Source organism: Centroberyx gerrardi, chromosome 19 (assembly GCF_048128805.1).
Source record: "Centroberyx gerrardi isolate f3 chromosome 19, fCenGer3.hap1.cur.20231027, whole genome shotgun sequence".
Lineage (NCBI taxonomy): Eukaryota > Metazoa > Chordata > Actinopteri > Beryciformes > Berycidae > Centroberyx > Centroberyx gerrardi.
The window spans coordinates 13,359,849-13,376,919 of NC_136015.1; the positions used below are offsets into that span (position 1 = coordinate 13,359,849).

Genomic DNA, 17,071 nt, shown 5'->3' on the forward strand with positions numbered 1-17,071 from the left:
AAGCTAGTTAAACTTCAGATTTTATGCAAACCAAAAAACACCAAATCAATGTATACATGACTACTCCCCCAATTAAAATGTTAGACCAATGTAATTGGCTAAAAAAAGTAGCATGATATGACGTAATCATTGAATGTCTGGAGGACCGCCCATTTAGCTCATTTTCTCGACAGCTCATTGGCCAGCCTAGACATATACCACGTGACTGTCTGTAGGGGTCGCGATAGCCACGCCCACAGACCTAGCTATCTCATGTAGAATGTAAAAGAGAACAGTTAACAAATCAATTATTACATTGAGTTGAAAACTAAATTGATAAATTACCACAAATGCACTCTGGATCAGTGGCTTTCAGCTTGGGTTCAAGAATAAAAAGTTATTCAGTTTTAGGGTGAGAAGACTCCCATTGGCTGCTTTGTACACTATGCAAATTAAAACCCCTACGTCAGATCCTGAACTTGAGCGCCATTTTTCCTCAACAGGAAAAGGGGACAAAAGCTCGATCAAATATAACTTATCGTCGGCGGGGTTAGCAAATATATTTGAATAGATTCACCTTAGCTGTATGGCGCATATAGAAAGAGGATGATGGCTGGATGAGGATCTGTGCGCATCGTCCACTGCGGAAGTACCGATACAGACGCACTCTGGCGGACCGGTGAAAGTAGATAACGTTAACGTTAGCCCTGTTCGCGGTGACACAGCGACAGCTACCCTGAAATCAAACCAGGTCTCAGGTAAATAATTGTGAACCGTCTCTGAGCATCCTCAAGCAGCAAGGAGCGGCGTGGCCGGCGTGGTGAACCGGCTCATCGCTGTCACCGTGCTGCATCGTGCTTTTTAATGATAACGTTACTTTTGTACACATAGTGTTAGCATGCATGCCAGTATTTATCTAGCTAAGAGATTGTGTAAATAGCCAAATTTGCATTAGTAGCTAACCTTAGCTAAATCAGCATCGACACATTCAACAGGCTAAATATCAGGCTATCAGGTCAGAAAATAGCTAATATGTCTATAATATTGTGATGGGGACGTTTCCTATGTGTGGTACTCAGTAGTGACCTTATCGCATCGTATGCTCCTTTTTTAACTCATATGGTATAATCATAATATTCCTGCAGAGACATAATCCAATAGACTTACAGTTTTGCTGTGATATTTGTATAGCATCCTTCTAACATGTATTATTGGATTGCTGTAGTTCTTTATAGTAAGGCAGGCCCGGGGATGCTGTGAGGTTTCTTACTATGATTTGTCATTTTGCATAGAAAAATAGATATTCTCATTTTCATGATGCAAACCACGTGATCGTTTTTGTGATCATTTATAGTTTCGAAATATGTCTTTTAATGAAATGGAGTGGCATTTCATAGCTTTATTTTTTTCTCTGCCATGTGCTTGGTGAAAATGTTATTGGCTTGCTTGTATGCATACTGTATACTACATGACCACAGCCAATTGCATTGCTGTTATTCATAATTAGCAGTCGCCCTATATATGTGCCATTCTCTATTTCCTATTCTTTTATTGCTATAAAATGCCAGTCTTTCTTACTGGTTTGCCTGTTAATTCTACAACCTCCCTCCACCAAAATACTCTGCTGGGGGCAGCAAGTAGTGCAAATCAGAGTTGACATTTTATTGAAATAAAGGCTGCTTGGCAGATGACAGGTATGCCAAAGTTACCAGAGGACCCTGGTAACATAAAAGGCCTTAACTCATGTTCTGGGAGGTGTGTATTTTTGCCAATAATTAAGGCACCATTAGAGAATGTGCAGTGGAGTTTGATAAGACATTTTATCCCGTACAAAGAGGGAACGGCACAAATCTGGGCTGTAGCAGTAATGGTTTAGTGGTGCTTGAGGAGGTGGATGTCGTTTTTTGATTAGATTTTATTTGCACATAACAAAAATGGGTGTAAGGGAGAAAAGAAAGAGATATAGTTATTGTGTAGGAGAGGTCAGAAGCCATGGGCTTATAAGAAGGAACTCCCCTGGAATTAACACACAAATTGGCTGTTGATGCAATTTGGACACATCAGAGCCTTGTAACAGTAGAACAGAAAATATGTTTATATTATACTGTGATCCCACCAGCACATACATTTGAGTATACTCTAAATACCTAGAAAAAGGTGAAGTATAACTGCATATACCATCGATTACACCACTAATTAACACATATTTTATGTGCCTATCAGTTTTATATTTTTGTAATGGTTTTATAATAATTCTATGTGGTCCACTTAGAAATTCCTAAAACTTGATGCTCCATAACCTGACAACACGGTACTCTTTCTTTTAATGTTTGCTAGGCATCTAAGAAATAATGTATCAGCTTCCGGTTGCAAATATTGACAAGATCCGAAAAACGCGGAGGAAGGTGAAGAACATTCTAAGCGACATCGGCCTGGAGGACTGCCAAAACCTCCTGAAGGTATGCTTTGTTCTCAGAGAGATGTGGAGTTATTGTTACTTAGCCTATACTTGGGTCTGACTCAAGTCACAAATTTGAGAATGTGGGACTTACTTTCTCACAAGAGCTCGCACAGCTGCAAACTACAGCAGTGGTGATAACATTTCCTTGCACACACCCAGGCTCTTGGTGATGATGCAGTCAGTATACTGGTGTGTTTGTGTCCAGAAGCTTTGGAAAGGTTGCTCTCTTTGCTTGTGTTGGATCCAGTTGTAGTAGTCCTAGCAACGTGCCACTGAATGGCTGTTCGAGTCTAATCATTTGGATTTAAGGATTTTAGCACAGTACATAAGAGAGTAGTATGCAAAACATGGGTGTCAATAATCACAAACTTGCAGTTCGCCATCCCAATCATCTAACACAAATCAAATCTGTATTTAAATTTTGGTTCGGTAAATGTAAGGCTAGCTAGGTGATGTTAGCTAATCAAGTTATTTCTGTGGTAACACTAGATAAGTAGAGTCAGTCAGGTCATGGTCATTGTTTCAACACTGTGCTAGATTTTAATGTTGTGCTAGATTTTAATGTTAGCCATTGATACACCTAGACTGTGGTAACAGTATCAACAACAGTCTGACAACTATGCTGTTTTTAAGATCTTGGAAATAAATTATGAAATGCAGTTTGCAATGCATGATTTGTTTTGTTTTGGGGTTGGGATAAATTCAGTTTTAATACACTCAGCTTAAAATGTAAATTGAAACTCGATTTAATATAATGATGGCCATGATGAGAGCATTCCTTCTCTCTCCCTCTCAACATATTTATATGTATTGGATATAAAAACCTATGGCAATAAAACTGAATTGACAACAACCCTGGTTAGATTGTTTTGACAAATGAAATGATAACTGTGGGGATGACAAGTGAAGCAAAGCTGATTGGGTCACACATACCTACGGACTCTTACTGACATCAAAGTACTAGACTTGACTTGGCTTGCTTAATTGGGATTGCAAAGTCTTGAGACTTGCTTGAAACTTGCATCCTATAACTTGGGACCTACTTCAAGCAAGGATGACATGGTCCCAACTGTGTTTTGATTTAATTATTTGCCAATACAGCTTGAACCAAATATGAGAGGAGAGGTTCCACTTAAAACCTTTCAACAGGGGTGCAGACTTGAGTTTTAATTGTTTGTGTGTCATCATTGTACAGGATCTCCATGAAAAGTCTGAGAAAAACTTGGATGAAGATGAGGTTTTCGGGGACACACAGTGGGTTGATTTCACAGATGGATTCAATGGCAGACAAAGGAAAAAGGTGAATATGACACTTTGCTCCACATGACAACTTTGATCTTGAATATCTGTCAATAAAAATGGTCTTGTCTTTCGAGGCACATTGGGTATTATGTGTATTATGGGTATTGTGTCCTGTGGACTTCCTGACCCATCTTCTCCTTTTTTAAGAGAAGAGTGGACAGGTTATTCCTGATTAGTGTTCAGGAAGGTTGATATGGATGTAGTAAAGTACATACTCTACACCTTCTAATACTGAGTTGCACAACTCTCATTTGTCTCCTTTAACCTGTCTCTTCCATGTACTCTACACCTCCCTTCCAATATGGTTAAAGGGTCAAATCCATAAGACATTGTAGCTTTCATCTGAATTCACTTGGTCAGTCTAATTATATGGAAAAAGCAGGTCCCAAATATTTTGTATTGTACTTTGTAATGCAGTTGAGTGTGTAAAAAGTCAACTATATTGTGCACACAAGCATTGTGCACGTGGAAATGGAGATGACAGTTGGCACATTTGACCCAATTAATATGTATTTTGAGGTGTGGGAACGGTAGGGTGCAAAAATGGGAGAGGAAATTATTGAAATGGATCACTAGTATTGATATGTTCATATGTTGATTCTATGTTAGTAGCTGTTTCCTTTATTTCTTTATTACCTGTACTTGACATACTTTACTTCTTTGGTATTGTCCGTCAATTGCTGCTGTGGCACCTGAATTTCCCCAAAGGGATCAATGAAGTGCTATCTTATCTTATCTTATCTTATCTTAAACCAAAATGCGTCAATTTCACCTGTAATTGTGTGTGGTATTTTACCACACAAAGCACATCTTAACTTCTCACCCTGAGAAAGCCATGGCTGCTGTGTTACTTGTCTAAAGGTACAACAGGCAGAGAGGACAACAAACAAGAGAGAGCATTCCATTTGAGAATTACTCTTTCAAATGTCAGAGAATGAGATTAAAAGAAATTAATTCAATTTAAAAAAAAATAATAATGCAATTACATGCTCCGTGCATGAAAAGTGTGAGAAATACATTTTCCCACCACAAAAGGATTATGTGAAGGAGACCCGATTTAGAATCAGGCAGTAGTTGGACATCGAAGTAGCGCGGTGGACAGTAGGTGTTGTGGTCAGAGTAGTGGATGGGTGTAAACATCTGCCTTCAACTCCTAACCCAGCTTCAATTCTCAATTTGTGCTAAGAGGTTTTGTACTGAGTGACGTTTTTATTTTTAGCAAAAGTGTTTCTTATTTAACCATGACCAAAACTTTACCCTAATCTTAACCAAATTGTTTTCGTTGCCTAAAGCTAAGCCTAACCTTAATAATGTTTATTTATGTATCAATTTTAAAATCAAAGTTACAGAGTGCTTCACAGAGAGAGGAAAAACGATTAAAGGACAGAAAGAAAACAATTGCAATAAAAAAAAACCCTAACTTTAACCAAGGTTGTTTTGCAGGTGAATATGGTGTATCCAATTCGTGCTATTGTCACATAATCCAATTTATGGTGGAGGAATGTAATCACATAATTTGTATCCACAACACACAATCTGTGTTTCAGAGTTCATGCTCATTTCATGAATTTGTTTTTAGACTGTGTTGGAGCATTGACAAAACTTTTGGTAACTGTTTATCTCCTGGCCTTTGGCTTGTTCCTGTGATGGTTGCAGCTGCAGTGGGGATCTGCTCCCTCACCTGCACTGTCTGTTGTTTTGAGAGTGATGCTGAGGCGCGTGGGACTATGGTTAGCACTTAGCTCAATATTTCCCAAGGACTCTTGAAGGTCTTGTGCTGTAAATGTAAACTTGCCTTTATCTGAAATAACACATGACTGTCTTTTTTTGTCTTTCTGTTTTTTCCTGTTTAGTGGCCGTATCGGTCTCGAGCACTGTGCTGCAGCCTGTGCAAGTATTCCACGCGGAACATCTACAACTTCAGGAGTCACGTCACACGCAACCATGAGTATGAGCGGTCAGTCTGTGCACTGGCACCCTGTTCTCAATGCCACTTCATCGGCCACCCAAAGGCTCTCAAGAGGCACATGCTGTTCTTCCATGCCACACTTTCCAACCATAGTCATACCGCCGTAATGGCGAGGGAGGGGCCTTTACCCACCCATCGTGGAAATGAGAGATACCACTGTCGAAAATGTGGATACCCAAGTTCTTCTGTCTTTGCAATGAAGAAGCATGTCATTATCAAGCACCTTGATCGTTTGGCAGAACAGTTTATTGGTTACAGAGTACAAGTTCAAGGAGCTACTGCTACAAAGATCTACTGCTGCAAGGTGTGTAAGATCAACACTGGAAGTCTAGATCAAATGTTGCATCACATGCTGGTTGAGCCATCACACTATTGGGTCAGCAGCCAAGTGCAGAGTATGATTAATGAGAACAAGAACTACACCATTAAACCAACTCCTAATGGGAATGGTGTGTTTGTAACATTCCCAAGTATCGCTCCTAAACCACAGCAACCTCAAATGTTCACTAATAGGTCATTGGTTTTACCGAACAGTGGCCAACACGCTGGGACGGTGGTGTCACTACAGCAATTACAAGGAACTCCAAGCGGTACCACTTTGATTTGTACCCCCGGGACCAACCAGGCATTTCTGCCCCCTCAAGCTTCAGCCCTAGTGCAGCTAGCTAGTGCTGAGGCTAAAGGTTTGCTTCAGCCTGGCGCCACCATAGCCCTCCAAGGTGCTTTGCCCCACGGACCACCTATGGTCCAGCTTCCCACAATGTCTAATGTGTCTCTGAAACAGGCACCACTGACCCTAGCTCCTGCCCCTGGGCGGCCACCACAGACTCCGCAAGCCCAGCAAATCCTTCTCCCACCAGGATTGCAGGCCAACATGGCAGTGGGGACTAGTTCCGCATCTCAGCCTACTATGGTTACCCAAAAGGCATCAACAAACCAAATCACCCCACAAGGTACCATGCTGACTTCACAGTCTCTTCTGAGCCACCTGATCCCCACTGGCAACAAGATGAATGGCATGCCGACATACACTTTTGCTCCACTACAGGTAGCAATGCCCGTCTCTCAGAGTGCAGGTACCCCTCTTAAGCCAGTTGAGCCAGCAAGTAATTTCTCACTGCAAACTAAGAAATGGATTACCTGCCCCCTCTGCAATGAACTTTTCCCTTCCAATGTCTATGACATGCACACAGAGGTAGCCCATAAGACTAAATCCAGTACATCCAAGTCTGAAAGTGTGGCTGCCCGAGCACCATTCCTGAGGAAAATGCCCGACAAAACTGTCAAATGCCTAATGTGCAAAATTCTCCTGTCGGAAAAGGGTGTGTTCCAACACCTGCTGCATGGCCTGAATTGTCTGTACTGTTCAGCGTTGTTCTTCTCCATCAAACAACTTCTTGAACATGTAAAGGAACACAATCCTACAACCAAGGCATACTGTGACTTCCTAAGGCGGGAGTACAGGGTGTACACAAATGGTGTCGGGAGAATCCTGTTCCCTTACTTTGATGTCAATACCACTGCCCCAAAAGAGGTCCTAGGAGATACTGAGGTCAACCTAGCCCTGGTTACAAATTCCCTTGACCTGATCTTCTTGAAGATGCTGCCCAGCAGCCTTCCGGACGTCTGCCAGACACCTGTCAAAATCAACAGTGCATACTGCCCCTTCTGCGATGAAAAGTTCCAGAATGCAGCCAAACACCTTCAGCATTTGAAGCAAAAACACTTTGTAGCACCCACCATCCATGCTATACTCAAGACGGAGGCATTCAAGTGCATATACTGCAACGGTGTGTACACAGGAAAGGTCACACAACAGGCAGTAATGCTCCACATTCAGCGTTGCCGGTGTTCACCTAAACAACCAGAACCACCCAAGACTACAGAAAGTAATGAAGTAGTTCCTGCTCCAAGAGGAAGACCACGGCAGACACCAAAACCAGCTGAGCAGATCAGTCAGCCACCTGGATTGTACTTCCTCCAAATGCCACAAGCGCTTACTATGAAACAAACTCTAGCTCCAGTTCCATCTATTCTGACTCCAGCTCCACCCACCATGAAGCCTCCCCTGAACCCACCACCAGAAAGCGAAGCAGAGATGCAGAGCAAGAAGAGGCTGGAGGCAGCATGGAAGGCGGTGATTGAGACCAACAGACGAGAGAGAGAAGAAAGGGCGGCCATGCGCAAGAAACGAGAGCAGGAGAAGGTGGTGGCCCCACCCGAGCCCGAGGTTCAGATCGACCCTACAGTGAAGCTAGTGTTGGAGCCCACTCCAAATGAACGTCGCTCTAACGATGAGCGCAAAGACTTCATATCCAGATACTTTCACCGAAACCCCTATGCGAACAAAGCCGAGACCGACGAGCTGTGCAAGAGACTGTCTCTCTCAAAAGCAGAGCTGGCAGCCCACTTTGGCAACAAGCGCAGCAAGTGTATGAAGAGTCTCAAGAGGAACACCGCTGTAGTTCTCCTCGGCTTCAACATGACAGAGTTGAGCAAAGTCAAGCACAACCTTTTCATCCCGGAAGTGCAACCCGCTGAACCATCAGAGCAGACAGACAAGCACAAAGAACCAGAACCAATGGAAGAAGGTGGAAATGAGCAAACGGTGGACTTGGAGCAGATGGAATGAATTCAACAGTCGAAGAAAATGGAACGACAAACAACTGATGCTTAAATGGTGGCCTTTTGTGTTCACGCTCACCAGAGAACTTGGACATAATGCAGTACGTGTGTATTTCCCAACATACAAGTTAACTGTAACAGTGCATATTCTTGATGTAGCCTTCATTGGACTTTATTTTATTTTCAGTGGTCCCTACAGTACATGATGGAAGATACAGATGATTTGAGTAATGTCAGTGAAATATGATGTAAATCTGTGTATGTGCAACATTTAGCTGGTTACAGTCTCATTCAACAATGGCTACTGACTTCAAGTTAAGCACTGATTTGCTGCTGTTTTTTTGTTTAATTTCTTGCCCCCTGCTTGTCTGCCGATGTCATGAATTTAGTGCACCTCTCAAGATAGAGCTAGGGTGTTACAAAACCCTATTTTGTTGCCCCCCCCACCTCCTTTCATAGATGGATACATCATTTAAGAAAGCTGCGCCTTTTTCTGTCATGTTCACAGCACATTCAATATTCTTTCTTGTCCATGTTTTTTTTAATTTCACATTGTTGTCACATAGTAACCTGTGTTCAACCCCCCCCCCCACCCCCCTTCTAACAATTGGGGAAAAAATGTTCTCACTTACCAACCCCTGCAAACGTTTTAGATGAATGTTCCATCAGCCTCTACTTAAACCAAATTGCAAAGAATGTACAAATGTTTGAAGAGTGTTCAGATTGCTAAATTCCTACAGTTAGGGAACACTGGTTTTAAGTCCCATACCATGTTGTTTGCATGTGCTTTTGTTTAATGTTATTTAAATCAAATTATGATTCGTGCCATTGTGACCTCTAAAGTCTACCTATTTGCATAGACTTCTGTTGTGGAAATTTACCTAAAGATTCAACAAAACATAAAACCTTTCATTGTGTGTTGATACTGTGTCACCATATATCTTATGTTATTCATAACTGTTCCTGACAGTTGATTTTTGTACTATACCTGTTGTATTTTCTATAAATTCATAGAGGAACAAAACTGTTGGGAGTGGTACCACTTCTGATTCTGTCCAGGGCCACTGTGGTGTAAAAAATAAAGTGGTTTCCTTTTAAGTAAAACATTCATTAATTTTTTCCTTTACTATTCACTTGTAATAAAAACTATTATTTTTATCACGTTGTGCCCATGCATCCTAAGGTATGTTTCTTCCCTTTGTGTATAATAGCATAATCTGGAAATAGTCCTTTAATCAGCAGGAATAGAGTATGATAAAAATAATGCTGATGCATTTTGTACAATAAAAGGCTGACAAGTGAAGTAAAATTGACAATGGTTTAATAAAACACTGATGTAATCAGTATGCATTAATTCAAGAGCATGTTTTTAATATTCCCCTGAGAGATAGCAAAGCAAAACGCTGGCTCCATCACATTGATTATGGTCTTCCATGTTAACAGCTCTAAAATAAAACATAGGACATTCACCACTCCACTTCTCATACATGTATCTGAGTGGCCAATAGCTGTTTAAAGTAAAAATAAATAAATCTTCACAGGTATGTTTTGGAATGGGCCAGCCAACAGCTCATTACCCAGCGAGTGCAGCTCCTACTCCTGGCCACACGGTGGTGCCGGTTCTACTTCATCACTGTTTCGATTTGGTCGAGGATAGAGGGACCACTGTAGTTGTTAGCTTGAACTGCCTCCAGCCTCCTCAAGTACTCCACTGGGAGCCCGTTCTGCTCTGCACCCAGACACACCACCTTATGAAATACACACACACATAAATAAACATAGTTCTTAGGTGAGACACATAAAAGGACAACCTTACAGTAGTAATTTTGGGTGGATCTTCTGCTCCGCTATACTTAAATGAATACTGGGAGGATTAAGAATATGTATGAATAAAGTAAGAACTGATTCCCTAGTTCATATTTTGTAAGGTGTCATTCAATATTGGATTTCTTAATGGGAGAGTGTTTCTGCAGTTATGTTCATTAAAAAAAGATGTGTATTTTACCTGTTCTACTGTAAGCAAATGTACAAGGGGACAGGCCTCATGCAAATTTGTCTTTGGCCCTTTGTGTGTGTGTATGTGTGTTTGCGCGCACACACACTTGTTTGTACTGAGGAGAGGGAGGGCAGGCATGGAAATGGTTCATCTGATAAGTCCTGCAGAGCATCAGTCCGTGATTTGTCTCCACTGTGACCTCCAGTGGAGAATACATTCCCAGGTTCACCCCTTCCTGGCTGCAGACACACACACACACAGAAGAGAAGCAGGATCAAACCTGTGGACTGACTTGGCATAATAGATAATACACACACCACTGCACTCTCTTTTGAACTCCCCTGAAGAGCCAAGTCCAAAAAAGCTGTTTAGGGTGTGTCCATGGTTGACAGCTCACACCACCCTTTGTACCAAATAGCAGTAATCATGCTATTATCAGTAATAATGAAGATTAATAATCAAAATGAGTAATGTATTGTACATGTTGACAGAATGGGTGAACTGTCAGTATGCTCCGACAACCAGGCCACACTGTCTTGATGATGGCACAGATGAACCAGCATACAACAGCTGTGTGTGTGTGTGTGTGTGTGTGTGTGTGTGTCTCACTTGTCCAGGCTGATGAGGTGTTCGTTGTTCAAAGTCCACACCACCCCCCAAACCTCTCCTCCTGGACAGAATTCAATGGTGGCCACTCCGCCATGCCAGCGGTTGTCCACATGTTCCTCCCAAAGGCCAAACTTCAGCACATAGTCCTATAGACACACACACACACACACACACATAAAGGGTGGGGGTAGGACACAAGGCCATTTGAAACTACAGTCATAGACAAGGTATGTGTGTTTTAAACAAAAATGCATTGACCGTTTTTAGTTTGATGTAAAGAGGGATGTGTGTTCAGCCATGTTCACATTTTCACTTTCACTAATCGTCTGGCCACAGTCATTACGTCATCGTGCTATGTGGTGCCAGACCAATAAACCAGAGCCACAAGTTTCTCACTGGACCTTCACCATGTTGCCACACAACAGTCTGCCTTTGTTATGATTAGGATTTTTCAGTTGGTTAATAAGGGCAAGGGCTACAAATAATAAATCATTTTTATCTCATTTGCTGATGAATTTGAAGATAATTTAAAATTCGCTAGCAACTAGCAATCCCATATGTGGTTTAAAAGTTGAATTACCAAATAACTAATTTCCGTCGGCCAAATTGTAGTTAAGGCGATGGATGCTTGTCAAAACTCAGCCGAATGGCCAAGATGGCCTTCTTGAAATAATTTCCGTTAACCTCGCTGGCAGCATTAAATCCATATTGTGATTATGGTCCATGCTTTCACCGGGGGCGAGCTTTACTAATGAAGCGTCCACAATGTGACTTTCGCTTTATTCCCAGTCCCAGCTGAACAGTTACCTTCAGTCGGCCCGTGCAGCGGAATATCGCCGAGGGGTTTGCCAGCTGCAGTCTTTCCTTCAGCAAGTTGCTTCCAAAAGCAAAATACATGAAGTCCCCAGCAGCACCGGACATGTTTCTTCGCGCGCCCCTGCGATACCGTCAATCTTCAGGGCGCCAAACGGCAGACGTGAAACCACAGAAGAGCTGCAGGAGTAGCGGAAACCAGGACACGCCCCCAGGGGAAGTACGTGGTTTTTTTAGTGGATAATATTAAACCTCTTGGTATAGATGGATGGCACAACCGCCTCTACGGGTTGTACAGGATATTTTAAACACACATTGTTCAATGACTCAGCGGTTTAATGTTTGTTATATAGGTCGTCGTCTCCATTCTCTTGCGGGTCTGGTTTTAACAATATAGATTTATATTTTTTTATATAAGCTATCTTCCGTCGTGTGACATCACACAAATAATTTGCATACGATAACAGGATTCAGAAAAAGCACAGCCAAGATGTAATCATTGATAAAGTTGAATTTTCACCATAATGCATCTGTTATAGGCAACATATAGCTTTAACATGATTTTAAGAAAATTATTTTTACCAAACCATGACAAAAGTTTCATAGCTCCTGTTATAGATCACTGCAGCAACTTAAGTTAGAAGTAAATCAGTAAGTTATTACACTGTGTGGTTCAAGGGGCAACGAGTAGGCCTATGATGTCTTGCTACTCCAGAACGCAAAATGATCATAACATACAGTGTTACAAAAGGAGGTAAACAATTTTTTTTAGTAAACTAATATTGAAATAAAGTTGTAAAATGTCAGTCGTTTCAACATTCAAACAGGGAAAATATTTAATAAAGTATAACCTAAGGTACTTACTTTTGAATCAGGCTGTATATGCCAGGAGGTTGACCGATTTGTTAATCAATACCAAGGACTCGTTTACTTTGTCAGATGCTGAGATTTCTGGCTTTTAAAACTCCCTGTCCAGCTCGTTCTGGAACAAAAGCTCCTCACTCACTGACATTTCAACACTGCAAAGCTTAAAGACAAGTGGAGCCGGCGTAACCACATACTTTAATGCATCAGTATATATACACTCTTTTGTATAGAGCCATTGTTAGCCATCAGTTTATGGGAGCTGTCCTATATAAAACTTTAAATTTTACAGCTTCACACTTTCAGTTTATGTTGAATTTCTCATGACACTCAGGGATACACATTTCCATGCAAAAAATACTTTTATTCAACTGTAGTTCTGAAAACTCTGTATCAGAAAACAAAACGCCTGAACGGACAATCATTCACAAACCGAAAAGAGTCCAGTCAAAACTGTAATAACGCACAGACTCAGTCTTTCTGTTCATAAGGAACATTTTAATGTACAAAATAAGGAAAAACAAAAACAAAAAAAAAGACACATGGAATTCACAAAGCGTTTCCTCTGAGAAAAGTAAAAATCCTGTACAAACAGTGGGGGGACGGCTAACGACAGTCCGGCCGTGGTGATCATCTCCTGGGCCCGCCCCGGCCTCGGCCCCTGCCTCTGCCACGCCCCCGTCCTCTGCCCCGCCCCCGACCAGCCACTGAGAGAGGAGAGAGAGAGCCAGGGTTAAGAGAGGAATAAACGGCATCAACATGTATAAGCAGGTATCACAAAGTGTAGAGGTGTGGATCATTCATCGGGAATGCATCAATGAACACATGGGATCATCAGCCTGCACTCGGTCCCAGGAACGGCTAATTTGCACTAATTTGAACATCATGTGCAGTTGAACTCTGCCGTTCCCAGGACTGACACAGCAACCCACAAGATTGCTGTGTTAACTTTTCCGGCAGCACTAGTGGTTTCACACCTTTAGCTACCATCTGTAAAATGTCTGTGTATAATGTGTTCACACATGACATGATGGTCCCAGATAGGAGAGGCGAGGTCTGATCTTGTCTTTAAGGTATGTGACAGAAGACGTCACGTTGTTAGCGTTTTAGAAAAATGGTGGATGAGAGGCTCCTGTGGCCAAGTACCAAATTTCTCCTATTATTAATGAGCATATTAATCTCATCCTCCAATTGGATGGCACTGGCTAGTAGCTCCCTTGTCTCAGAGCCGCCCAATTTCCGGACAGGGAAGAAAATTTGCTCACTTTGCCAGTTTTCATTTGTTCAACTCTCCCACTCCAAACAAATGCTTTCTGTGAGCAAGTCGCAGTATGAAATACGCCTGCCCAGTTCTTGTGAAAGTGTTTGAACAGGGAATCCTACAGCTTTTGTTCACACTAGCGTCGCAAAAGGAATATTCCCAGGAATTTCACTAGCTCTTGAGGGGGGAAATTGCCGGATCAACTTTTCCAGAACATTGACTCTGGCTCCCATTCGCACATGACCCCGACAGAAAATGTCGAGGTGAAGTTGCATGTGTGAAAGAGTCATGTGGAGTCACTGGGCAACTATGAGTGAAAAGTAAACTCAGCAATTCATAGGGCTGGATCAAGGCTAACAGGGCAGACCTGTTGTAATGTCCTGAATTGAAACCAATCATGTTTGTCTTGGCCAGCATTTCATATAAACATGGCATCGACACTATATAGGCCTTCTTTCCTTGCCCCCCCTCCACAGGGAGGTCAGAGGTCAAGCTCAGCTATAGAACAGCGACCCAGGAGCCGGTAGGGATTCTGTGTCTTGCTCAAGGACACTTCAGCAGGGTGGGGGGGGGGCCTGAACCTGCGCCCTCTGGTTGAAGGATGGTCCCCTTGCTCAATTCACCACCCTACTGCCTGAGAGGATTTTGCCCAGAATTTTAAAGTTGTTCCAACTTCCCATCACCACTACAACTCACCCACAATTCATTCAGAATTAGTGGTGGCTTAGTTTTGCCAATATTGCCTGCAGGTATTACCAGGTAACCAAACCACACATTCCAATTTCCCTTGTTGTTAAACAGCTCTCAGGCCAAAGAACCATCTGAGTAAATAGCTAAATAAATTTAATTCAAAGACCGCTGGTCTGAGACGAGGGATCCGACATCTAGATTCTTATGGAATTTGTATGTTTTGGTGCCAAGTGTACAGCAACTCAATCTTTCCTCGCCTCCTCAAAAATCTCCACCTATGTTTCCTTCCTTCTAATTTTACATTTCCTGAAATAGGTCAAATGTCAACCAACCATGCACCAAAGGCTCATCAGTTAGTATGTACTATCCATATGCTTGCACACACACACACGGTCCTGATGACAACAATTTAAAGTCTCAAGCTCGACAAAGTGTGGTTTGAGAGATCCTCCTTCTCTCTGTAAAGCCTGTATAAATTAATCTAATGGGATTATTCAGAAATCTCTCAAAATGATCATATTGTACCCAGCAATTTCTCAACACAGACAGTCAATTGGGTATTGACAGCCTCTGAACCACGTACCTCCAGTTCTACTTACTCTGCCTCTAGTCACTTAACATTTTTCTTTTCTCCATGTTCGCAACCAGCTGGACAAAACCCACACCAATCCCTCTACTGCTGGATCTTTTTGAACTGCCACCCTACAAATCCAGTTCACTGTATCCTTGTTGGTAGACTTGAGTGCAGACTAATGGACTGAGAAGTGTCAATCAATTTTATAGTTTGGCATTTTATTGGATCATGTGGCGTTTGATGGGCCATATGTTTGCTAAATTTACCAGTGAACCCTGACAATTTGCAAAAGGTACTAAGACAGATTATGCAAGGTCTGTTTGCCGATGCACAATGTTCCTCACCTGCTTCCCTCTTCTTGGACTTGACCTTTGGCTCGATGTCGACCAGCAGGGTGTCCAGCGGCAGGCTGTCGGGCAAGATGAAGTAGCGGATGTTGTTGCCACGGATACTGAGTGACTCCAGCTGAGTGGGCTCCCTGTTTTTCAGAGTCATTTTGACCGCCTTCAGGTGGGTATTCATGCTCACGTCCACACCTGAGTGGGGAAAGAAGGATAGCATAGGGATAAAAATATATGCATATGAACAAAAGCACACATGTTCAGACGGCCCACCATCCACTGACTACAACATATTCAGATTTAAACTGATCTACACACATCAATATATAACTACGGTCCAGGCAACTATGCATTGAGGAAGAGAACAGATACCAAGATGAGCCATTCAAGATGTTATATAACCCAGGACCAGGTGGGTCATACCTGTTATGGTGCCATGGACCTGGGTGCCATTCTTCAGTTCAATGGTAACCGTCTCATGGCTGAGCTTCATCAAAAACCTGTGGGTTATTAGAGAAAAGGGTTAGTGGATGAGCCAAACATTGAGCTTTGAGCACAGCCTTTCCAACTTCGCTCTGAACATCGATCTTGCAAACTGCAAAATTACTATATATTAAGTTAGCTAGCTAACGTTAGCCATTAACTATGTAGCATTCACCACCAAAACAAATACTAACCGAGCAGTTCGCTGTTAACTCCATGATAAAGTGGCTGCCCATTGCTTTGTAACAATATAACAACTGCAAGTAAAACAGTAGCTGAAGATGAATTAGTAAAACTTAAATGCCAATTCCATTTTGAATCCCCCTCCATAGGAAGCGAGACAGGGCCTAACAACAATACCACCGACCCTGACGGTAACTAACGCTAATTAGCTAACGTTGCAAAGCAATGTAGTTTTACAGCTAAACCACTGCTTGTTAATTACATTTGAATACACAGTGTGTGATATGCACGCATTTGTAGAGTTATTTCATATAATGAAGTCCATTCATTGTACAACACAGGGCAGCCTCCATTCATTTTCTACACCGCTTCCCGCCTCCCATCTATCTCACAATTAAAATCTAACTCCATCCAGCGGCATCAGATACTTTTTCTCCACGCAAATAACAGCACTTAATAAACAGTGACTTTTCAACACCACTCACCTGACTAGTTTCATGATGGTGACGGACTGTAGAGACAAATCCTCCACCAAAGAGAGAAAAATTACAGCGCGCAAGTGAATCCACAGGCCGCTGTTGTACGATTTACGTTTTAGGCGCACTGATACTACGTCATTAAATGAGCGACGGCAACGAGTTCAGGGCAAAGGTTCAGGGAAGATGTTTGATGGAACGTTGCCCCCTACCGGCCGAATGGACTTACCAACTTCTTCCAGACTAAAGCCACATATGCATAAACATATTCGACAATGAACCCCCATAGGTGTCTTAATGAATCCCATCTGAGGAGATTATTATTATTAGATGATTTAGTAAATATGATTTAGTATATAATTGCATATCTCTCCATAGTGCAGTTAGGATGGTTACAGATGGGAGAGTGAATCCTCTGATCAAAACAGTCATCCTGACACACTGT

General features: G+C 42.1%; 3 protein-coding genes across 3 annotated transcripts; 1 reads left to right on the forward strand and 2 right to left on the reverse strand.

Annotated features, from left to right (window-relative positions):
- The first annotated feature begins 487 nt into the window (after positions 1-487).
- Positions 488-9,513, forward strand: adnp2b (ADNP homeobox 2b). The gene is made up of 4 exons (XM_071901531.2): positions 488-737; positions 2,317-2,438; positions 3,636-3,740; positions 5,596-9,513. Exons 2-4 carry the CDS (start codon positions 2,331-2,333, stop codon positions 8,341-8,343), a joined length of 2,961 nt encoding a protein of 986 aa, XP_071757632.1. The 5' UTR covers positions 488-737; positions 2,317-2,330; the 3' UTR covers positions 8,344-9,513.
- A 129-nt stretch (positions 9,514-9,642) lies between these two features.
- On the reverse strand, positions 9,643-11,907 carry ggcta (gamma-glutamylcyclotransferase a). Its single transcript, XM_071901533.1, has 4 exons — positions 11,749-11,907; positions 10,942-11,087; positions 10,439-10,571; positions 9,643-10,084 (listed from the first exon to the last, which is right to left on the reverse strand). The coding sequence occupies exons 1-4, from the start codon at positions 11,860-11,862 to the stop codon at positions 9,959-9,961; spliced, it is 519 nt and encodes a 172-aa protein (XP_071757634.1). The 5' UTR covers positions 11,863-11,907; the 3' UTR covers positions 9,643-9,958.
- A 1,065-nt stretch (positions 11,908-12,972) lies between these two features.
- snrpd1 (small nuclear ribonucleoprotein D1 polypeptide) lies at positions 12,973-16,755 on the reverse strand. The gene is made up of 4 exons (XM_071901585.2): positions 16,636-16,755; positions 15,908-15,984; positions 15,488-15,679; positions 12,973-13,325 (listed from the first exon to the last, which is right to left on the reverse strand). Exons 1-4 carry the CDS (start codon positions 16,647-16,649, stop codon positions 13,249-13,251), a joined length of 360 nt encoding a protein of 119 aa, XP_071757686.1. The 5' UTR covers positions 16,650-16,755; the 3' UTR covers positions 12,973-13,248.
- Positions 16,756-17,071: the final 316 nt, after the last annotated feature.